General features: G+C 41.1%; 1 protein-coding gene across 1 annotated transcript in view; it reads right to left on the bottom strand.

The window, feature by feature from the left end:
• LOC101430310 (complement receptor type 1) overlaps positions 1-25,067 on the bottom strand; it is a 179,664-nt gene that overhangs the window by 48,408 nt on the left and 106,189 nt on the right. The window contains exons 38-43 of the mRNA XM_071207305.1: positions 14,760-14,845; positions 10,810-11,208; positions 9,370-9,546; positions 9,185-9,287; positions 7,187-7,272; positions 2,873-3,100 (exon numbers count right to left, since the gene is read on the bottom strand). Of these exons, the coding sequence (XP_071063406.1) occupies positions 2,873-3,100; positions 7,187-7,272; positions 9,185-9,287; positions 9,370-9,546; positions 10,810-11,208; positions 14,760-14,845 (1,079 nt within the window). The remainder of the gene's footprint in view (positions 1-2,872; positions 3,101-7,186; positions 7,273-9,184; positions 9,288-9,369; positions 9,547-10,809; positions 11,209-14,759; positions 14,846-25,067) is intronic.

The raw sequence follows: 25,067 nt of genomic DNA, 5'->3' as shown, positions 1-25,067 counted from the left end.
AGCACATGAACTGATATATGCACACCAATGTTCACAGAGGCATTATTCACTATTGCCAACATTTGGAATCAACCCAAATACCCATCAACAGATGAATGGGTAAACAAAATGTGGTATACAATGGAATACTACTCAGCTATAAGAAGGAATACAGCACTAACACATGGGATAACATGGATGAATCTTGAGGACCTTATGTTGAGTGAAGCAAGCCAGGTATTGAAGGACAAATAATACATGACCTCTCTGATATGAATTAAGCAAATCAAGCTGTCTCAGAGAGCTAGAGATTGGATGATGGGCTTACAGGAAAGAGGGGCGAGATGAAGAGTGTGAGCTGATGCCTACAGAGGTGAAATCTATGATAAAGTGGAGGTAAGTAGTTGTGCAGTGAAGGGATAAGATGGGGGCATAGGGATACTATTGATTTTGGCTTTGCAGGCTTGAGGGGGGCTAGGGTTGGGAGGATGCGTCAGATGGCCCATGGAATTGGGGAGGGTTTGGGGTGAGCAGGTGAACATGGGAGATTGTTAGCTCTGTGGTTGAAACTATAATGTTGAGAAAATTCCTTAGAAAATATAATAAGGAAGGGTTACATGTATGGGGTGTTTGACAGGGGGCATCTGGCACAGGTTGCACCTGGGGCAGGCTTCTAGGGAGTGTGTGAGTGCTCATCTTGTCATATTGCATTATAACAGTGGGTGGAGACACATGCAATGAGTGGGATACTGTTGTATTTCCATCCTGGGGCGGTCTGATGTTTTCAAACAGAGAAGAGTATATCTCTCAAGAGCATGGGTGACTCCCAATAGGGGAGGACAGACTAGTGTGTCAAGCCCTCAGCATTGTTGTTAAGTATCTATGAATCTTGTCCTTCAAGCAGTGAAGCTTGGTTGTCACTGTGGGCCCTGAGGGGAGGGGGAGAGAGGAATATAATGGATGGAGGTGGGGGGTAACTGGGGAGCAATGGAAGTGATCCCGAAGTCTGTGCAATGATGGATATAAGCCATATTAAATATCACCAAAAATTTACAAAAGTGTATAGTCTAAAATTTAAACCATAATGTAAACGATAATATAACCAAAAATTTAGAAAAGTGTACAGTCTAAAATATAAACCATAATGTAAGCCATAATGGAACCATGGGCAGTGGACTTGGCCCAGTGGTTAGGGTGTCTGTCTACCACATGGGAGGTCTGCGGTTCAAACCCCAGGCCTCCTTGACCCATGTGGAGCTGGCCCACGTGCAGTGCTGATGCATGCCACGCAGGGGTGTCCCCTGTGTAGGGGAGCCCCACATGCAAGGAGTGTGCCCCGTAAGGAGAGCCACCCAGCACCAAAGAAAGTGCAGCCTGCCCAGGAATGGTGCCACACACACAGAGAGCTGACACAACAAGATGACGCAACAAAAAGAAACACAGATTCCCGATGCCACTCATAAGGATAGAAGCGGTCACAGAAGAACACACAGCAAATGGACACAGAGAGCAGACAACTGGGGGGGAAGGGGAGAGAAATCAGTCAGTCAATCAATCAATCAATCAATCAATCTTTAAAAGACTCAGTTGTGTCCTTCTGCTCTCTTGCTCAGAGCATAGGGCCACTCTCCCCTGGCCCAGTGTGGCAGCCCCCTTCCCACTGTCCCTTGTCCCAAAGAGTGTGAAGCCAGGTCAGCAGAGCATAGGTCCTGAATTCCTTGACCCTTGAGGGCCTGGGGCATGTAGGATCTTGCTTGGCTGAGTCCTAGATTTCAGAACAGTTGCTAGCAGGAGACACTCAGTTATGGTATAAGGTCACTTATCCTCTTTTGAATGATTTCATGGTTACTTCTGGACTCTTTGGGTTCAGCGTCTTTCTCCCTCAGCTTTGAGCTGGTTCAGGGACCCTTCCTAGCCCTGGAGCTACCCTGCCTTTTTAAAGTATTTATTTATTTATTATTTAATGGTTCCTGGGAACATGTGACCCAAGGAATGGGTTGAGGAGAATGGGGGCTTCTTTTACCACGGGGCTCTTCCCCAGTCATAGGCTGCCTGGAACCCACAACCCATAGGAAGCTGTGATGTTTCTAAAGCTTAACCAGCGACCGGAGGGGTAGGCCAGGGCACAAGGAGCCCACCCTAGGCCAGCTTTCCCCAGGACCACCAGGCTAGCCTTGGGGAGTCAGGCAAGCCTGGGGATATCCCCTGCCTGGGGTTCCTTTGCCCTGTTAAGAAATGAGGGTGAAGTACCCTCTGCTTTATTTACACTGGAGTGGAACTAAGAAGGTCTCTGTGTAGATGGAGAATTGTCAATAAAAAGGCCTTTTTTGCTGTCGTCTTCCTTGGGTTGATCTTTGCTTGTTTCTTCTCACCCCCACAGTGGAAGAGTTCAAGGGCAAAGATTAAGGTGAAGACCTAAGACAAGCTGACAAATGGCCTTAAACTACAAAGACAAATGTTACTTAGCCCATTCAGCAGAAGACTAGCTAAAGCCCTAGCAGAACAGTACCCATTTTGCCAGGTTTGTCCTTTGCATGCCCATGGACCCCTCATAAACTTGTGGAGAGTATGTATCAGTTATATTGGTATTCATCAGTCTTCACTGGCAGTTATTTTCCTGTCATCAGCATTGAATAAATTATCCCATCTGATTTATGTAGTTTGCACCTTCTGCCCTCTCTTCCCCTCTCCCACCCCGCTCGCCTCCCCACTCCACCAGCAAGAAGCGTTACCAGCATCTTGCCAATTAAAAACAGCAACGGCACTGCTGGACCCATTTCTTTTAAGCTATGTCATATACTCCTGCCACTTTTACACTTGACAAAGTTAAACTCACAAGCAAACGCCATTCTCTTATTACAGAAATGTAAGATACGTGGAAGTGGGTACTAACCAACAGGAACAGGACGTTCACAGCGAGGGGCAGGGCCGCTCCACATCCCGTTCCCCTGACTGTCACTTGTGCAGCGGATGGTGCTCTCCCCAATGAGGCTGAAGGTCATCCCTCGGTCTGGGTGGGGGTCACAGGTGTAAGATATTTCCTTTCCATAAGGAAAACCTCCCAGGTGGTTTCCTGTGTGTTTCCCATTAACGATAGCCGGAGGATTTGGACAAAAGATTTCTAGGAAGAAGACAAGAGCTCTACATTCCATTAAAATTTTAAGCTGAGGTGCTTCTACAATAATGGGGTGCTGTGACTATGTTGCCAACTAAACAATATATTTTTTCTTAGGGAAAATATGAACTGCAGAATAAATTTATTAGGACTTTGCTGAGATGGCACTGAATGAAATGACACCTAAATCAATGTCTATTACAAAAGTCCAAAAGAAACTCAAGTATTCTAGATTCTTCATATAGTTAGGGTTTCTGGGAAATTGAGAGATTTCTTTAAAAAAAATTAAAAATCTCTTTAACCACATTAAAGGGAAAATCATCCATTCACTCAACAAACCTATTTTTGAGCACCTACATTATGCCAGTTACTCTCTTAGGCATAAGGTAGAAACGATCTTTGACATCAAGGATCTTTGTCCTAGAAAAATGTTTCTAAAATATATTTATACGATTACTATTTGTCAACCAGTGATTTGATCTCTTCTTGATGATTCAGGCTGTTATTCTCAAAATCAAAATGAGTGATTACAGTATTGCTGTCACCATGAAGTGAAACATGCTCCATATTCCTATACATGCTCCAAAAGTCTCAAACATGCTATGCTTTTTTCAGATATTCATTGATTTTTACTTTTTTTACTCCTACAAAAGAAACACTCATTTCTTCTTTTGATTGTTTCTTTTTGAAACACCTCCTTACCCATTCTAATTCTGTTTGGATCTGGTAGGAGGGTACTGCAGGTTGAAAGAATTACATATAAACTAGTGAAAATCTTGGGTTGCTTAAACAAAGTTTACGCTCTACTAGATAATTTTAGGAGTATCTTTGAAGCTTTATGGACTATTTTTTTTCCTTCTCTTATGCTTCTTAGCTGTATTCCAGGATGGCTAAGGTTGTCGAAAGGCACTTCCAAATATGCAAGCTGTAATTATCACATTTTGTTATAGAAATCAGTACAAAATGTCCAAATAATTTTAAAATGATGTATTCATTTGAACAAAGTTCTATGAGAAACATGCATTTTTCCATAGTTGTGATCAGAAGATGAAGAAATATCCTGTTCATTTTTGTGAATAGACAGACTGTACATATTAGTAGTGTTCTTGTATGTAATATACTAATTTTCTGCTACCTCGAAGAAAAACCAAATCTCCCTTGATCCTATTTCCCTCTTCACCTACAGCCCCACTTCTCTATTGCCTTTATATTGAAACTCCTCAAAAATGTTGTTAATATGTCACAATTCCTTTTCTTCTTTATCCCTTGCACTCCTTCCAATCGGGCTTTTGCCCCCACCCCTCTACTGAAATTGCTTTTGTCAAGGTCATTTATTACCTCCATGTTGCTAAATCCAATAATCAATTTTCTGTCCTCATCTTATTTGACCTACCTGTGGAATTTAACTCGGTTAATCAGCCTCTTCTCCTTAGAAGACTATCTCCAGTTGGCTTCCAGGACACCTCATTCCCTTGGCTTTTCTCTTACCAGAGCAGCTCCTTCTCAGCACCCTTTGCTGATTCCTTCTATTCTTCAATTTCTTAATGTTGGATTGCCTAGGCTCAGCCCATGGGTCAGTCCTCTATTCATACTCTCTCTAGGCAATCTCATTTTATCTCATGTTTTCAAACATAATAGATGCACTGATGACCTCTAAACATCTATGTTCAGCCTAGGTCTTGCCCCTACTAAACATTTCTACTTGGATGACTAACAGGAATACCTAACTTATGTCTCAAACTCAACTTTTGATTTTTGCTGCACTCACACATTCTTCTCCATTTCAGTTAAAGGAAACTCCAGCCTTACAATTGCCCTGGCCAAAAACCTTGAAGTCTTCTATGACTCCTTTATCTCATAGTGTTTAATCTAAACCAGCAAATTCTGTCATCTCTATCTTCAAATTATATCAAGAATTCGGTTGTCTTACCCTCTGATTAGCTCAGCGCAAAAGCCTCCCAACTTGTATCCTCAGCTGTACCTCCAGACTTGCTCAACTACACCTGCTTTTTGGGCCTCAGTAGCTTTATTAATGGAAACTGCTGACTATTATCATTCCTTAACACCCCCAGCTGTCTCAGCCTCTCCAAATGTGGGAGACCGGCCTCTGCACAGCTCCTTTGTGTGCACAGCCATCGAGCCCAACCTGCCTGGCCCCATGGAGGCTTCTGGCTCCTTCCACCAATTCTGGGCTTAGATGAAGAGCTGTACTGGAGGACATGCGTTCTGGTTTCCCCAGAGTCTGCCCAGAGGGGCCAGGTAGTACAACCTGAGTGGCAAACAGGAACCAGGAGACAGGAAGATCCAGCAGATGAGTTGCTTGCTCTTTCTCTTCCTCACAGAGGTTTTGGTTCCATAGGACCTCTTCAGAGAGGTTGCATGTCACCAAAGAATGAGCTGTGTACTCTTGTGGAAATGTTAGCCATCTCAGTAACTCAGCATCTTTTCTTAATTTACTTTCCTTTTCTCCCTGCCTCTCTTTTTCTTCTTCTTCACTTTCGCTGCCCATGGATTGAGCCTTCCAATAAAGCATTATAACTTAAGCTGTGCCTCTTGCACTGTTTTCTGGTGAATCTGGAATTAAGATATGCTCCTTTTCAACCCAGTTTTCCCTAGCATAGCCAGAATCATACCATTAAAAGTAAGTTAGACGATGTTACTCTTCTACTCACAACATGCTAATGGCTTTATATTTTGCACAAGATAAAACCTAAGTTCTTATAGGACTTCTCATTTGTCATCTCCTATTACTCCTGCATTTGCTCACTCTGCACCGGCCATATTGGCTTCCCAGAAAATGCCAGGAACATTTCTGCCTTGGGGCCTTTGTACTTTCTGCTCCATCTGCATGGAAAGCTCTTCCTCAAACTATTGGCATTGGTAGTCAATTAATTCCTATCCATGCTCAAATATTGCTTTCTCAGTAAGGACTTCCTTATCACCTTATTTAAAATGGAAATGTTATTCTTTCCTGGCATTCTTTACCCTCTTTACATAATGATTTTATTAAATTACCCTGTTTTTTTTTTCCTACAAAGAACTTAGTATTACTTGAAATTGTCTATGTGTTTACTTGTTTTTTGTTTTTGGTCTTTCCCTCTGCACCACAATATAAATCACATGGGAGCAGGGACTCAGACTGTCTTGTTTACAGGAGTAATCCTAGTACCCTGGACACACGGAAGGAGCTCAGAAAATGTGTGAAAAGAATGAGTACATGAATGAGTGGATGGTTGAGGAGAGGATAGAAAAGTTGAACTGCAGCAATTACTTTTTGGCAGGAAAAAAAAAAAAAGATTTGTCATAGCATTATATCATACATTTCTCTACACCTTTGAAGCATCTCTCCCTGTTTATAACATATAATATGCTTGTACATTTTTATAGAATGAAACCAAAACCACATGATGCTCAGGATTATTTTCCACCAAAACATTCTTTAGTTTTTCATCAAAGAAATATATATATTTGTATGTGTGTGTGTATATATACGTATATATGTATAGAGAGAGAAATAAAGGGACAGACATCAGATAATTTTGTGGGGCCAAACACAAATCATGGGAAGTGGATGTGGCTCAAGCGACTGAGCTCCTGCTTACCACATAGAAGGTCTGTGGTTCAGTTCCCAGTGCCTCCTAAAGAAGACAACAAGCTGGTGTGATGGGCAGATATGCAAGCTGATACAACAAGATGATGAAACAAGACAGAGAGAGGAAGAACATAATGAGAGACGCAACAAAGCAGGGAGCAGAGGTTCCCGGTGTCTCCTAAAGAAAATGAATGAGACAGCAAGCTGACAAAATGGGCAGGTATGGCAAGCTGACACAGTGAGATGATGCAACAAGAGACACAAGAAGAAAAAAAATAATGAGAGACTCAACAAAGCAGGGAACAGTCAAGTGATTAGGTACCTCCCTCCCACATCAGAGGTCCTAGGTTCAGTTCCCAGCCTCCTAAAGAAACAAGGAAGACAACAGACACAACAAGTGCAAACAGTGAGGGGATAGGGAGAAATATAAAAAAAAAGCACGTTCAGAAAAAAACAAACAAGGGAAAATCAAGATCTTAACAGGTATTCCTTCTACTCACGTTCACACACAGGAACTTTGTTATTCCAAAGGCTTTTCATTCCCACCAAGACACAATGACTAACAGAACTGCCCTTTAAATGGAACCTAAACAACAAAAAAAGTGAATGGGTAAGTGCACCATTTCTCTTTTCCCTTCATTGACAGGCTTTCTGCCTTCTGCTAAAATACAATTTAATTCCTAAGTTAAAGCACAGATCCAAAGCTTAACTCATTGGTTTCTAAGCTTTTAGAAGCTCAGAAACAAAATCATTTTAAAAAATGCAGTTTCCAGTGAGGGACAAAGCAATAATGATTGGCAAAGCTCAGTAATCAGATAAACACTATATTGTCAGAAACATAGACAGGTGTGTCCATGGCCTTGTCCCGGACTTGCAGTAGATCCTCTTTCCCCGACTCTTCTCTGAGAGTCCCCTTTTCATCAATACTAGCCACTTGGTTCTTTAATTCAAAGTGTAGCACTTCCCCCTCTCAGAGAGTGGACCAGAGGAAAACAGCTTCTGATTTAAGTTGACAAATGGAAGCGTTAGGAAAGATATCTGAGACGGCTCTTCCCTGAAATGCTCCTGAATGAGACTTATGGTGTCATGCTGGAATACTGAGGGGTAAAGCCAAATTATCTAGGAAAAAGAATAAAGGGTGAGGAGAGAAGGTTCTTAGGAGGAAATAATTCTAAAATATCCCATTTATTGTAGGGCCAGTGGCCCCCTGAATTGCCTCCCAGTCCTTACTGTGTAGCTATTATTCAATGACTGTCAAGAATTCCTTGGAATCTATTGAGAACTGCTTGGTTGTCCATGCTTTTTACCTTCCACATGGAGCTGGAACACAGTACCAAGACCATAAAGAGTTAATCATGTTACCTGAAATATTAACATCTGTCATCGTGCTCCCACCATCACAGTCTAATACTAATTAGAAAATATATGACTGGAATAAAAATAATACTGACTTTTTTAGTCTTATTCCAAATTTCACTATTGATTGGTTTAAAAGTTTCTAGAAACAATCCATGTGTAATTTATCTTACAAAAAATTTTCTTTCCTATATCAAACTTTAAAAAAAATGCTTCTAAACTATTTATCTTTGCATGTTTCCAAATTCCTATTTATCCATACTTTTAATGTTCTCCCTATATAGTTGTAACAGTTTGATATTATTTGTGAATTCCAAAAAACATATTGATTATGTTTGTAAACTGGTCAGTTCCTCTGGATGTGATGCCCTTTGATTATATTAAATTCAAAGGTTTTATGTTTACTTGATTAAATTATGGTTAGGGCTTTGATTTGACCATTTTAGTAGGGCATGACCCAGGGTTGATTCCCTGCTCCTTTGGTGGGTTATAAAAATGGACACTCACTCAAGAAGATACAAAGAAGATACACAGAGGAAGAGAGCTCCACAGCCACGGAAAATGAGAGAACTTTGATCCTGCAGCTGGGAAAGAGAGATGAGCCTTTTGCCTGATAGTTTGCAGCTGAAGAGAACAGAGCAGCTGAGCCCTATACCAGCCTATAGCTGAGATCAGAAGAAGCTGGGTCCATGGAGCCTTAAGAGGAAAGAGGAAGACTGAACACTCACAGTTGTCATCTGCCATCTTGCTTCAACACATGGCAACAGACTTTGGTGAGGAAGTAACCTTGAGTTGTACTCTTTATTGCCTTATAACTGTAAGCTTCTACCCTCCAAAAATATATACCCGTTATAAAAGCCAACAGATTTCTGGTACTTTGTATCAGTATCCCTTTGGCTAATACAATAGTCAAGACTTGTTGAAATATTTCTGCTCTTCAGTATATTTAAAATTTTTCCCTTTTAAACCTGCTAATGGATCCACCTGGTTTTGAGCATCCTTCCCAGTCATTGTTTCAGATATTATTCTCATCTAGTGCTTCTTTTCCACTGTGCCATTTCCCCTTTTTGGATAAATCCCCAGGGCCCAATGTGTCAGTAACCCAGTGCTCAGTCCCTGTCTCTATTCCAGGTCACACTCACCCCTCATCACAGATGAAGGACACTTCTGCCCCAAGGTGGAGATTAGGGGGAGAAAGCACGCGGCCATTAGGGAGTTGTTCCAGGAACTCATCACATGATTTCACTAAGAGAAAAACCAACAGGAATGAGGCTGCCATGGGAGGGACAAAGAGCCTGATGTGCAAACCAGATGAGCGTGTAAGCACCTTCACATCTGGGGGCTGCAGGGCTCCAGTCCCCCTGGGGCATACAGCGCAGAGAAGCAGCTCCTTGGATGTCATAGCCGGGGTCACAGCTGTAGAACACTTCTTGCCCAGGGGAAAAGCTGTCCTTGTCACTTGCGGTATGCTTAGCATGCAGGACTTCTGGTGGTGACTGACATACTGGGGAATGAAGAGATCAATTAGAACCTGGTTCTCTCCATCCAGCACAAGGTCTAAAATATACTCATTACTCTACAAGGCATGAGGTTCCTTATTCTAGTGCTGGTTGTCCAGTGTAGAGTTATTAGAATCCTCATATTTCCTAGAAAGGCAATCCCAGGTTACAGACTTGTCTTTCAAATGCAAGGGTTGGCTGGGCCCAACTCATGTCTAACAAATTTTTCCTCACCTCTTTTGTTGCCTTCCTGTGATCAAAGCATAAGTCAAATATCTATCTTTATCTCTTTTTCTTCCCAGCTGCTCTCTCACAAGGTTGACAGCGGTTGGTGGAAGAACTTTAACCTCCCTCTCAATCCCTATGTATCAGACATAACTCTTCCCCTTCTGTTGTCTAGTCAGTTATTGCAACAGAAGACAATTTGAGCCATCAAGAACAAAATCCCCTAAAAAGGCCAATCTTTGTAATGAGAAGGCATATTGCTTAAAGAGTATTGACTCAAAATATGGCTGCCTCCATACACAGCTCTTTTGATGTATGCTCAGGATATCAGAACTCATTTGAACTTCAACCCAATCTATACCTAATGAAAAATCTGTTTGCCATTGAGCAAGTTATTTTTCACTCTTGACTTCAGATTCCTTATTATCAAATGTAGGAGGGGACAAGAAAGGCAGGCTTTCAGTCTTTATCACTATTCTGATGCTATAATATCTGTCCTTGTGGCCCATAAATGAATCATTCCCTAGACTGAGAGCTGCCCCTAGAAGTATGCCAAGAACAGGAATATTCAGGCTCTGGGGTCAGACACTTGCCTTCCAATCCTGGATCCTCCATTTAGTAGCATCTGACTTGGACAATTTATTTAACCTCTGGAAAACAGAGCTAACTTCTCTGTCTAATGGTGATAAGAATAGCACTATTGCAAAGCATTGTTGAAAAAAGTAAATGCTTATCATGGCTGATCATAGAGAAAGTACATGTCATTCTTTGATAAAATTCAGAGATATTAGAGCTGATATTTGCCCTGACAACTGTTCATCATGAGATTCCGAAACATCTCCTCCTTGAGTGCTAGCTTCTCAAAATGAAAGCACATGCACACACATGCACACACACCCCTTCATGATTTCACGTCTCTTCCAAAGGAAATCTATTCACCCACACTGCCCACCACACATCCTTTCCCTAAAGCAAACACTAATCTTCTGACCTACTGACAACTCGTTGTTTGCAGGCCCCATCAAAGCCTCGGTCAGACTCACCCCGGGAGCAGCTGGGCAACTCCGGCACCCATCTGTTTTGGGCCTGGCATCGCACACTGCTCGGTCCCTTCATGATGAAGCCGGGCTGACACCTAAACCTCACGATTTCATTTAGGGAATATAAGCTTTTGTTCTCAGATATCCTCATTCCATTTTCAACATCTGGAGGCGTGCATTTATTAGGTGGGATACACTGAGGGGGAGGGCCGCTCCAGGTGCCAGTGTAATTGTCTTTGCTGGTACAATAGATGGACGGCTGGCCCACGAGCTCAAACTCCTTCTTCCCTCTCACTCCAAGGTTGCAGCGATAGGTCACCACCATTCCGTAATGGAAGTATTCTCTGTTGGTGCTCAAGAAGTCTCCGTTGGCGATGGCTGGGGGTGGCTTGCAAGGAATACCTGGGAAAAGGAGAACATGTTAAACAAGACCTTGATTTCCTAAAGTTACAGGTAATTATGAATTCTGGCAATTAGTTAAAAATAAAACCCACATTACCATAAGCAAATATTCACAACACTTCTTTCTTTTCTAATCTTTGCTAATATACAGATACCACAGTTGTAGATTTGGTAATTACAATATTCAGCTCTTCTCACTTAACATTATTCCAATAAGTCTGTCCCTATATTATCATAGTCCACATAGTTCTCATTTTAAATTATATTTTATGTTATTTCACCATTGTTAATTCAGTTCTCTCCTTCTAGAAATGCATTTGACTTTGATATATTGGTTATTAATATGATACAGCATATAGTATAGCATCTTTATCAAATAGTAAAAAAAAAAAGTACTGGCTCAACCAATGAAAAAGAGAGATACCATTTCCAAGGCATGTGTTACATAAGATAAACACAATATTCACAGATTCAAAAGTAATAAAAGTAACTGAATCATTATCCTACTCTGATGCTAATACTTTGAATATGAGAATATTAATGGTAAAGATATGTTTCACCACTATTGACTCAAGAAAAGGTAGAAAGTTTGAGTAGCTCACTAATGTAGAAGAAATGGGAAAAAGAGATATAAATGCTACTCTTAAAAATATGAGTCTGGGGAGCAGGAGACATTCAGTGGTTGAGCACCTGCTTCCCATGTATGAGGTCCTGGGTTCATTCTCCAGTACCTCCTAAGAAAAACAGAAAAGAATGAGGTCAAGATAAGTTTGAAAATAAATATACTCTAATTTAAGTAACGGATAATTTCTAGACATTTAAAATCATCCCACAGCAGGTACACCTAAAAGTATACTTCATTTATTTCTTTAAACCTTTAAGAAAACATTTAGGTGTGAGCATATTTACTTTAGGATATTTATAAAATATGGACAAATAAAATCAACTTTAAATCCATTATCTAGAAAGAACTGTTGGTAATTGTTTGAAGGGTAATCTTTCACACACACATACCACATTTATATTTTTCTAAAACACCTTTTGGGAAGCAGATGTGGCTCAAGCAATTGGGCTCTATACCATATGATAGGTACAGGATTTGATTTTCATGGCCTCCTGGTGAAGGCAAGCTAGCCTGAGTAGAGGGCTGGTCCACTCGGAGAGCTGGCCTGTGTGGCAAGCTGGCCGGAACAGAAAGCTGGTGCAGCAAGATGACACCACAAAAATACGCACAGAGGAGAGACAATAAGAGACACAGGAGTCCAGGGAGATGAGGTGTCTCTCCCACTCTGGAAGGTCCCAGATCAGTTCCTGGTGCTGCCTAAAGAGAAGAAAAGCAGACACAGGAGAACACACAGCAAATGGACACAGAGAGCAGACAATGAGTGGGGGGAGGAATAAAGAAACAAATAAATATTTTTAAAAAAACAGCTTTGTTTGATGAATAATATTCTAGAGTAAGGATGTACTATTTTTCCATTTGGAAGAGTTGTCTAATGCATTCTGGAATTTAAATCTTTTTTTTTTTTTTTTTCCCCTTTTAACAGAACACATGCCTTGTCTCTTTCAATAGATTATTTCCAAAAGAGTTTGGAATACGTTCAATATTCAGATTATTTTGACTCTTTCACTATCACAAACAATAATGTTGGTAACATCTGTTGAGCAATAGTCTTGCAGAAATCCATGAGTGTTTTTTTAAAAGAATAAATCGTAAGCTATAGCATTGTGCAATTAAAGGCTTGTGTACAAGTAAGGTTTTTGATATGTGTTGTATATTGGCCTTTTTTTTTTTTTTTTAAAGATTTATTTATTTATTTAATTTCCCCCCCTCTCCTGGTTGTCTGTTCTTGGTGTCTATTTGCTGGGTCTTGTTTCTTTGTCCGCTTCTGTTGTCGTCAGCGGCACGGGAAGTGTGGGCGGCGCCATTCCTGGGCAGGCTGCTCTTTCTTTTCACGCTAGGCGGCTCTCCTTACAGGGCACACTCCTTGCGCGTGGGGCTCCCCCACGTGGGGGACACCCTTGCGTGGCACGGCACTCCTTGCGCGCATCAGCACTGCGCATGGCCAGCTCCACACGGGTCAAGGAGGCCCAGGGTTTGAACCGCGGACCTCCCATGTGGTAGATGGACGCCCTAACCACTGGGCCAAAGTCCGTTTCCCTATATTGGCCTTTTAGAAAGTTTGTTCCCATTTGTTATCCTACCAACTGTGTTTGAGAATGCTGATTTCCTCCCTCCATCACCAAGCAGAGGGTAGTATTTCTTTATATTCTTTGTTAATTTGTAATCATTCATACATCTAGGCTCCCCAATGTATAAGAAGCTCATCTTATAAACAACTCATAGACATGAGGCATGTCGGTGAGAAGACCAAGAATAAGAAGGAATGGAGGGAAGCGGATGTGGCTCAAGTGATGGGGCTCCCATCTACCATATGGGAGGCCCAGGGTTCAAGTCCTGGGACCTCCTGGTGAAGACAAAAGCTAGCCTACGTGGTGAGCTGGCCTGAGCAGGGTGCTGGCCCACATGGCAAGCTGGCCCACTTGGAAAGCTGGCACAGCAAGATGATGCAACAAAAAGAGATACAGAGGAGAGACAATAAGAGACACAGCAGACCAGTGAGCTGAGGTGGCACAAGAGATTGAACACCTCTCTCCCACTCCAGAAGGTCCCAGGATCAGTTCCTAGTGTGGCCTAAAGAGAAGACAAGCAGACACAGAAGAATGCACAGTGAATAGACCCAGAGAGCAGATGGGTGGGGGAGTGTGGGGGGGGGGGAGGGGGAAGCCTAAATAAATAAATCTAAAAAAAAAAAGAAGGAATGGAGAGCTCTGCTGTTTGAGCATATGACATGATATTAAGAGTTAGCAGGGGGAAGTAGATGTGGCTCAAGTGACTGAGCTCCTGCCTACCACAAGGGAGGTCCCAGGTTTGGTTCCTGGTGCCTCCTAAGAACACGAGCAAGATGGTGAGCTGACACAAGATGATGCAATGAGAGACAAAAGGAGGAAAACATAACGAGAGATAAAACAAAGCAGGGAGTGGAGGTAGCTCAAATGATTAGGCGCCTCCCTCCCACATGAGAGGTCCTGGGCTCAGTTCCTGGTGCCTCCTAAAAAAGAAGACCAGCCACAACAGAGACAGCAAATGCAAACAGTGGCGGGGAGTGTGGGGGGATGGATAAATAAAATAAATCTTGAAAAAGAGAGAGTTAGCAGAGAGAAAACAGGATTACTTTCATTAACTTTGTATTTGTTTATTCCACTAAAGTGAATAATCTTTAAACTGGGAAGTTTAAATATAGAGGAGGAAACTGGATTCTGTTTTAAATGAGTTGAAGACTATAGTTTCAAATAAGTTATACCTCAAAATAAGGAAAAGCCACGAAGATTTAGAAGTTTGGAGCCTGTGAGCCTTGTAAGGGATATGACTGTTCCTTCAAATATCAGAAGGATACCATTTCCAAGGCAGGAGCTTTGTTCTTTGTAATTCTAGGGGGCAACTCCAGGATCCACTGGCATGATGAATCAGGAAAGAGATTTCAACTCACGTTCACAAATTGGTGCCTCCTCATTCCAAATGACAGTATTGCCTGAGATGATACATTCAGCAGATGAAGAACCAATGAGTCGAAACCTAAGGGTAAGAAATGAAAAATGGTTATGCTGTTTACATTCCCTCAACTTCCTTAGAGTGTGCCTATGTGGCAAATCTGAAAGACTGCAGTCTGGGAAAAGTTTAAGGATTAATTGCAACACCACCTATTTTACCTGGATTGTCTTTTTTTTTTTTTTTTTTTTAAAGATTTATTTATTTATTTAATTTCCCCCCCTCCCCTGGTTGTCTGTTCTTGGTGTCCATTTGCTGCGTCTTGTTTCTTTGTCCGCTTCTGTTGTCGTCAGCGGCACGGGAAGTGTGGGCAGTGCCATTCCTGGGCAGGCTGCTCTTTCTTTTCACGCTGGGCAGCTCTCCTCACGGGCGCACTCCTTGCGCGTGGGGCTCCCCCACGTGGGGGACACCCTTGCGTGGCACAGCACTCCTTGTGCACATCAGCACTGCGCATGGCCAGCTCCACACGGGTCAAGGAGGCCCGGGGTTTGAACCGCAGACCTCCCATATGGTAGACAGACGCCCTAACCACTGGGCCAAAGTCCGTCTCCCTGGATTGTCTTATTTCTTTTTCCTATTAGTATGTGAACGAATATTTCCTTTCTCATTCCTGATGGTCCCCTTTGAGTCTTAATTTCTTGGATTCATTGTTGACTACACCAGGGACCAAAATAAAACAATATATTTTTACATCTATTTGATAATTTTCTTCTTTCCTATTTTTCCTTTATTAGAGAATTTGGAGGCTTATACAACAATCATGCAGAAAATATAGGATACCCATACACCACACCAGGACCTTGCATTGGTGTAGAATATTTGTTACAACTGATCATAGTATATTTTTAGAGTTGTACTATTAACTAAAGTTCATGGTTTAAGTTAGGGCTTACTATTTGTGTAATATAGATCCATGGATTTTAAAAAAATTTACTGAAGTATATTACTCAAACATGAACATTCATAAGCAATTTAAGTGTATAGTAATAGTTGTGAACTTACAAAACAAACATACATAACATCAGATGGGCTCTCATACCTCACCCTACCACTAACACCTTGCATTGTTGCTAAACATTTTTAACTAATGATTAAAGAACATCCTCAAAATATTACTACTAATCAAAGGATTTCCCCCCAACCCACCCTATTATTATTATTATATCATTTTTACATGAACATGCATAAACAATAAATATACAGTAAAAGTTGTGAACTTTCAAAGCAAACATGCATAACACCATACAGGGGTCTTATACATCAACCCTCCACCAACACCTGGCATTGTCATGAGACATTTTTTATAAATTATGGAAGAATATTGTCAAAACCTTACTAGTAATTATAGTCCTTATATTATATTTTATGTATTTTCCCCCCAACCCACCCTATTATTTTTAAAATATATTTTTATGACAGAAGTTGTAAACTTACATAACAATCATGCACATGTACAGAATTCCCAAAGAACACCCCTCTATCAATATACCACACCGTGGTGGAACATTTGTAACAGGTTATGAGATGTTGTCATTTATTACCAGGTCCATAGCATACATTTGACACACATTTTCCATACTCCCCCATTATCAACACAGTATACATCTTTGGCATAGACGTAAGAATAATACTGTATTAGTTAGCCAAAGGGGTCCTGATGCAAAATACCAGAAATTCGTTGGTTTTTATAAATGATATTTTTTTTGGGGTAGGACCTTACAAATACCAGGCCGTAAAGCATAAGTTACTTTCCTCACCAAAGTCTGGAGCAAGATGGCTGCTGACGTCTGCGAGGGTTCAGGCTTCCTGGGTTCCTCTCTTCCAGGGTCTTGATTCTCTCTGGATTCAGGGCTCCTCTCTTCCCAGGGCTTGCTTCTTCCTAGGCTTAGGATTCCTCCCTTCCTGGGGCTGGCTTCTGTTTCCTCTCGGAGCTTACTTCCTGGGGCTCCAGTTTAAGGCTTCAGCATCAAACTCCAACATCAAAACCCCTCAATTCTGTTCTTTGCCATGCCTTTTACCTGTGTGTCCCCACCCCTTGGTGGGCCCTAATGACATGGCTCAATCAAAGCCCTAATCATAACTTAATCATGCCCAGGCACAGAGCAGATTACAAACATAATCCACTATCTATTTTTGGATTTCATAACCATATCAAACTGCTACAATTACATTATTACTGTTAACCATAGTCCATAGGTCTCTCCAGGTGTATTTTTCTCATGTTTCTTCACATTCCCACCACCTGCAATAGTGATGGACATTTTCTCTAGCTCACAAAGGATACTCATGATCTGTACCATCAACCACAATTCTCATCCACCTCCGGGTTTACCATGCTTTTCAGTCCCCAGCCACGTTCCCATTTATAAACCAGCTGTTAACTCACTATAATGGGTTACCATCAACTCTGTACATTTCTGCACTTTTATAGTAAAGTTAATTAAAACTTTTACATACATTAATCATCAGTAGTTCATCTTGGTCCTCCTCTTATCTCCTTTAAGAATCTACTACCTACCATCAGGGCTTGAAGATATTTTCCTACATTTTCTTCTAGAAGCTTTATTGTTCTTGCTTTTCTATTTAGATTTTTTTAATTCACTTTGAGTTGAGTTTTGTATAAGGTATGAGATAGGGGTCCTCTTTCCTTCTTTTGCCTATGGATATCCAGTTCTCTCAACACTATTTTTTAAATGGACTGTTCTACCCAAGCTGTGTGGGTTTGACAGGCTAGTCAAAAATCACTTGACCATACATGTGAGGGTCTGTTTCTGAGCCATCAATTTGGTTCCATTGGTCTATGTGTCTGTCTTTATGCCAGTACCATGCTGTTTTTACCACTATAGCTAGGTAATACGATTTTAAGTCCGGAAAAGAGAGTCCTCCAACTTGGCTTTTTCTTTTTAAGATGTTTCTGGTTATTCAGGACCCCTTATTCTCCCAAATAAATTTGATAATCATGTTCTCCATTTAATTAAAAAAATGCTGGTAGAATTTTTATCAGGATTGCATTGAATCTGTCTATCAATCTGAGTAGAATTGACATCTTAATGATATTTATTCTTCCAATCTGTGATCATGGAATATTCTTCCAATTATTTAGGCCTTTTTTTCTTTTAACAGTGAGTTGTAGTTTTCTGAATACAAGTGCTTTACATCATTAGTTTATTCCTCAATATTTGGGTTTTATCTGTCATATTTTGTTTTTACCACTCTTTTGACACTTTTAGTTACTTTTATTGATATAATTTTCATTTCTAGGCTCTCTTCCAGGCCTCTTTGTCCTGTCTTTTCTTTTCAGGCTGTAGCACACCCTTTAGTATTTCCCATAAGGCCAGTCTCTTGGTTCCAAACTCTCTCAGTTTCTATTTATCTGTGAATATTTTAAACTCACCCTCATTTTTGAAAGACATTCTTGCCAGATATAAGATTCTTGGCTGGAAGTTTTTCTCTTGCAGTACCTTAAATATATCATACCACTGTCTTCTGCTTCCATGGTTTCTGGTGAGAAATCAGCCCAAGTATCCCTTACATGTTATGCATTGCTTTTCTCTTGCTGTTCTCAGAATTCTCTCTTTGTCTTTGGCATTTGACATTCTGATTAGCAACTGTCTCAGAGTTGGTCTATTTGGAGTTTTTTTGGATGGGAGTACATCGTGCTTCTTGGACATGGATATCTATGTCCTTCAATAGGGTTGGGAAATTTTCTACCATTGTTTCTTCAAATTTCCTTCTGCCCCTTTCCCCTTCTCTTCTTCTTCTGGGACACCCATTACACATATGTTTGCACATCTTTTGCTGTCATTTAGTTCCCTTAGACCTTGTTCAATTTTTTCCATTCTTTTTTCATCTGTTATTTTGTATGTTCACTTTCAGAGGCCATTTCTTCAAGCTCACCAATCCTTTCTTCTGCCTTCTCAAATCTGCTATTATATGATTACAGTGTATTTTTTATTTCATTTATTGCACCTTTCATTCACATAAGATCTGCTATTTTTCTATGAAGCTTTCAAATTTTTCTTAGTGCTCCTCCAATGTCTTAATAACTATAATCTCTTTAGCCGTCTCATTGAATTTATTAAGGAGATTTGTTTGTACATCTGTGATTCATTGTCTCAACTCCTTTATATCATCTGGAGGCTTATCTTGTTCCTTTAACTGGGCCACAGCTTCCTGTTTCTTGGTGTGTATTGTAATTTTTTGTTGGTATCTTGGCATCTGGCTTGCTAGAGTATTTATTCTAGGTACAGTTTTTCTCTTTTATTAGGGCTTCCTGCCCTTTCTCCCTTGCTGATTGTGCAGTAGGAGACAAGAATTTAGTTGGTGCTGTAAGTTGTGGGGCCCTCATTGCCCCAGCGTCCGATTAAGCTTCTCCCAAATTTCTCTTTTGCCAGGGGTAGGGACAGAGTCACAGCTGTGTGGAATAATCCAAGTCGTGCAGGCCTAGACTGTGGTTACCCAGAGAGACTGATGAAGCTTCACACCCCTTTCTCCACTGCCTGGGGCAGGAATGGAGCTGCAGGTGTGGGCGGCAATCTATGCAGTATGGGTCCAAGATGACCGCACTTGCTCCAGTAGACTTCTGATTATTCAGTCTGTGCCAGCCATATGTAGCTGCAGTTCCCTGGATAGGCTGGTGCAGTGCCCACTAGCCTCCTCCCATTAGAGGAGGGGTTGAAGCCTAGGCTGGGGCTGCAGGCTGATCTGGGTGATAGAAACCAGCCTCTACCATCACTGATTTTCTGGCAGTCCAGCTGCCCCTCATGCTGGGGGCAGAGTAAAAATGGCAGCCACCAACCTCTTTCCAACGTGAACAAGTTCAAACTTTAGGTGTTCTTAAGGTTATGCTTTAGCCAGCTGAGTTTATTAATCAGCAGCTGAAGTTGGTGGCCAACCATCTCTTCCTCGCCTGTTTTTGGGAAATGAAGTTTCAAGTCCAGTGTCAAAAGCTCCTGAGAAGCTTGCATTGCCGGAGTAGGATGAGCACTGGCCTCTGCAGTATGGCCTGTATTTTCCCAGGGAGGCTGGCTCAGGCCCCCCCAGCATCCTCCCTGCCAGAGATGGGGCTGGGGCTTATGCTACAGCTACAATCTGATCTGGATGGGAAGAAATCAGTCCCCACCAGCACAGGGATTTTCAGTCCGCTCCACTTCCCCTTGTGTCAGGTATGGAGTTAAGATAGTGGCTACCAGCCTTTTTTTGACTTGGACAGTTTCAAACTTTAGCTGTTCTCAGGATTATACTTTAGCCCACCAAATTTACTCATCAGTAGCTGAAGTTGGTGCCCAACTGTCTCTTCCCCCTCCATTTTTTGGAAGTGGAGCTTTCAATTCCAGCTGCAGAACAGCTCTCGAGGCAGCTTGTGCCTCCAGTGGAGGATGGGCACTGGCCTCCCGGGTGTGGAGCACTCTACTTATGGATCTTCTCTGCAGATGGGCAGTCTCCTCCTTCCATTCCTTCAAGGATGTTGCAGAATGCTCTTCTGGTCTCCTGGAGCCCCCAAACAAGTACTTTAGATAGATTTAGGTGCTTACTAACTGCCCTGAAGCAGGAGCTGACTCTAGGAGCTCCTAACTCTGCTGCTATCTTGCTGGTTGTCCTAGATCCATGGATTTTTAAATAAGTTTTTAATCTATTACTATATACACAATCTAACATTTTCCCTTTCAATAATATTCAGATATATATTTCAGTTCTTTTAATTGTATTCACAAGGTTGTGCTATCTTCTCCAGCATCCATTAGCAAAATATTTCCATCATTCCAAACAGAACACTGTATATTTTAAATCTTAACTTCTCATTCCCTATCCCTATCCCATCCCCTAGAAACCTCAATTCTGAATTCTGACACTCTGAGTTTGCTTATTGTTTTTGTTTCAAATAAGTGAGATTATACAATAATAGTTCTTTTGTGTCCGACTTATTCACTCAACATGATGTCTTCAAAGTTCATCCATGTTCTCGCATGTATCAGGACCTCATTTCTTTTCCCAGTTCCACTGTATGTACATACAACTTTTTTTAATTATAGAAATTGCATGCATACAGAAAAGTCATGTAAACAACATTCCCATATGGTCTCTTATTGTTGGCACTTTGCATTATTGTGGTACCTTTGCTACAATTGATGAAAGAATATTAATATACTATGGTTAACTATAGTCCATAGTTTGCATTAAGTGTATTTTCCCCACATACCCCCTACAATTAACATTTTGTAATAGTGTCATATTTGTTATAACTCATGAAAGAACATCTTATATTTGTACTAGTAACTACAGTCCATCACCCACAATAGGGTTCACTGTGTTACAGAGTCCCATGTTTTGTCTTCTTTCCTTCTAGTAACATACATGACCCAAAATATCCACTCTCAAAGACATTCAGAAACACGATTCAACACTGTTAATTACAGTCACAATAATGTACTACTATCAACATTATTCATTTCCAAACATTTACAATCAAACTAAATAGAAATTCTGAATATATTAAGCATTAGCTCCCCATTCTCTACCCCCATTTGATCCCTTGGTAACCTATATTCTAGATTCTAACTCTGTGAGTTTGCTTATTATAATTAGTTCTTATCCGTGAGATCATACAATATTTGTCCTTTTGTCTTTGGCTTATTTCACTCAAAATAATGTCCTCAAGTTTCATCCATGTTGTCACATGCATCACGATTCCATTTTTTTTATGGCTGAATAATATTCCATCGTATGTGTATGCCACATTTTGTTTGTCCATTGATCAGGAGATGGATACTTGGTTTTCCTCTATCTTTTGGCAACTGAATGATGCTATGAATATTGGTGTGCAAATGTCTGCTCCAGTCCCTGCTTTCACGTCTTCTGGGTATATGCCTAGTTGTGAGATACCCGGATCATATGGTGTTTCTATACTTACCTTCCGGAGGAACTGCCAAACTGTCTTCCACAGTGCTGCTCCATTTTACCTCCCACCAGCAGTGAAAGAGTGTTCTATTTCTCCACATCCTCTCCAATACTTGTAGTTTTTTGTTTCCCCTCTTTGGGTTGTTTCGTCTCACTTTACCACTTATATTTTAAACTCTTCACAATTTTGAAGGACGGTTTTGCTGGATAAAGAATTTTTGGCTAGCAGTTTTTCTCTTTCAGTACCTTAAATATATATCATAGTATTGCCTTCTCACCTCCATGGACTCTGATAAGAAATCAGCACTTAGTTTGATTGCGGACCCCTTGTATGTGATGAATTGCTTTTCTCTAGCTGCTTTCAGAATCCTCTTTTTTATCTTTGGCATTGGATGTGCTAATTAGTATGTGTTTCAGGGTAGATCTATTAGGATTTATTCTGTTTGGAGTACATTGCACTTTTCGGACGTGTATATTTATGGTTTTCATAAAACCTGGGAAATGTGATGCAATTATTTCCTCAAATATTTTCTGCCCCTTTCCCCTTCTCCTTCTGGGACATCCATGAAACATGTTTATGCACTACATGCTGTCACTCAAATCCCTGAGATGCTGCTTAATTTTTTCTATTCTTTTCTCTCTTCTTCTGACTGTATTATTTTCCCTGTTGTCTAGTTTACTGATTCTTCTGCCTGTTCAAATATGCTGTTTGCCTAAAGTGTATTTTTTTACATTTAAAAAATATTAACAAATCAGGTTTATTGATACATACTAATAAAGCATAAATCCTGTTCAATCAATGGTATTTGATATAATTACATAGTTGTGCATTCATCATTTCAATCATTTTAGAGCATTTTCATTATTTCAATAATATTAATAAACAAGCAAAAAACTCATCACCTCTCAATCTCTCTCCCCTGCTGTACATAGCTGCTATTCTCTTTCCATCTCTCTAGTTTATTTGTATTTATATTTTGTAAAAAGTCTTATATATGCAATATCACCCGTAAATGAGGTTTCACTGTTATACCATATATTTAAAAATCTCTACTATTGTGCTTTTCATCGCCATCATTTCTATGTTTCTTTTTTATACTTTCAATTTTTTTTTAAAGATTTATTTTTAAAAATTTATTTCTCTCCCCTTCCCCCTACTCCTGTTGTCTGCTCTCTCTGTCTATTCACTGTGTGATCCTCTGTGTCCACTTACATTCTTGTCAGCGGCACCAGGAATCTATGTCTCTTTTGTTCCATCAGCTCTCTGTGTGCACAGTGCCACTCCTGCGCAGGCTGTGCTTTTTTTATGTGGGGTGGCTCTCCTTGCAGGGCGCACTCCTTGCGCGTGGGGCTCTCCTATGCTGTGGACACCCCTGCGTGGCAGGGCACTCCTTGTGTGCAGCAGCACTGCATGTGGGCCAGCTCACCACACTGGCCAGGAGGCCCTGGGTTTGAACCCTGGACCTCTTATGTGGTAGGTGGACCCTCTATCTGTTGAATCACTGTCTTTATGCATATTTTTTTTCATCTCCTTGAATTGATTTAAGAGATTTGTTTGAACTTCTTTGATTAGTTATTTTAAATTCTGTGTCTCCTCTGAAGTTTTAATTTGTCCCTTAACTGAGCCATACCTTCCGATTTCTTAGTATTGCGTCTAATTTTTTGATGATGTCTAGGCATCTGGTTATCTTGATGAGCTAATTTTGATGGTCAGTTTCTCCCTCTTGTATAAGGTTTTATTGTTGATTGAATTTGTGTAAAGGCTCTATTTTGATGCTTGGTCCAACTTGTTGTAGACCTTTAGAATAGCCTGTGTTTAACTGATCAGATTTTTTCAGCTCTTCTTCATTGTATTTTGCCCTGGACATGCAGTACAATTATTTTTTAAGATTTATTTATTTATTTCTCTCCCCTCCCCCCGTGTCTGCTCTCTGTGTCCATTCACTGTGTGTTCTTCTGTGTCCGCTTGCATTATCTGGTGGCGCTGGGCAACTGCGTCTCTTTTTTTTGTGTCATCTTGCTGCGTCAGCTCTCCATGTATGTGGTGCCACTCCTGGGCTGGCTGTGCTTTTTTCACACGGGGTGACTCTCCTTGCAGGGTGCACATCTTATGCATGGGGCACGGCACTCCTTGCACATGGCAGCACTGCGCATGGGCCAGCTTACCACACAGGTCAGGAGGCCCCGGGGATCAAACCCTGGACCCTCCATACGGTAGACAGATGCTCTATCAGCTGAGCCACGTCCGCTTCCCTGCAGTGCAATTTTTGAGATTGCAATTTTTGTGCCATTGTTATACCTTCAGGAGAAAACTTCCTTTCCTCTGTGCCTTCTCTGGGAGTCTGGATCTGTTTTGTTTTTATTCAGAATCTTCTCCCCAGTTCCTGTGATTTGTTGGAATTCTCTCCCTCACTCAGTGTCCTGTTTTCCTTACACTTTTCAGTTCTGTGACCCTCCTATCTTACAGGAGTTCAATTTAACACTTTTCCCCCTCTTTATCATGCTGTGAGGGTTTTCTGCCTCCAGTTTCTTCTGTGTCAGGGCATCTTGCCCTGAGGAGTCAGAGGGAGTCAATACAGAAGGGGGATTACTCCAGAGAAGTTCATCTTGTGTTTAGCAAACAGAAACTGGAATGAGTGAGTGCACCACCTGCCGGCAGGCTCTCTCCCCTCCCCTGCCCTGAGAGCCCTTTGGTAGGCAGCACTCCCTAGTGGCTTTCGTTCTTTCCTGGATCTCTATGGAATTTGGTCCCTGTGTCATGGTATGTGTGGGGTTCTAACCCACCGCTGTGAGTGACTCTATAGTTTGGGTACCCAATGGGAGGGACTGGGTCATTGCTTCTAGGAACTCCCAAGCTGCATGGGACCAAATAATGGGGAGACAAGTGGACCTGTGGGCCAGGGTATTTTCCTACCTAACGCTTTTTTTTTCCTTTCATTCATCATTTCTGGAGTTCTTTTATAGTCTCTATCATTCTCCAGATTTCTAAGCAAGTGGGAATTGTCTGGTCATTTTCTTTCTAAATTCTTTTTTTCTCATATAATTATTGTCATCTGAGATGACTTGAACTATGTACCCCAGAAAAATATATTCTTCATTTTAATCCATTGCTGTGGGTGTGAACCATTTGGAAACAGGACCTTTTGGTGAGGTTACTTCAGTTAAAGTGTGGCCCAACTTAATTATGATAGATCTTAATCCTATTACTGGAGTCCTTTATTAGCAAAATGAAACTCAGATGAAAAAAAAAAAAAACCCCGCAGAAACAATCTGGAAGTCTATGGAAACTACAGAGGCCAGGGGAGACTCCCACGTGCATTGCCATGTGAGAGAAAAGCCAAGGACCCAAGAT

Source organism: Dasypus novemcinctus, chromosome 13, assembly GCF_030445035.2.
Source record: "Dasypus novemcinctus isolate mDasNov1 chromosome 13, mDasNov1.1.hap2, whole genome shotgun sequence".
Lineage (NCBI taxonomy): Eukaryota > Metazoa > Chordata > Mammalia > Cingulata > Dasypodidae > Dasypus > Dasypus novemcinctus.
This window is presented reverse-complemented; position numbering and strand designations above follow the sequence as displayed.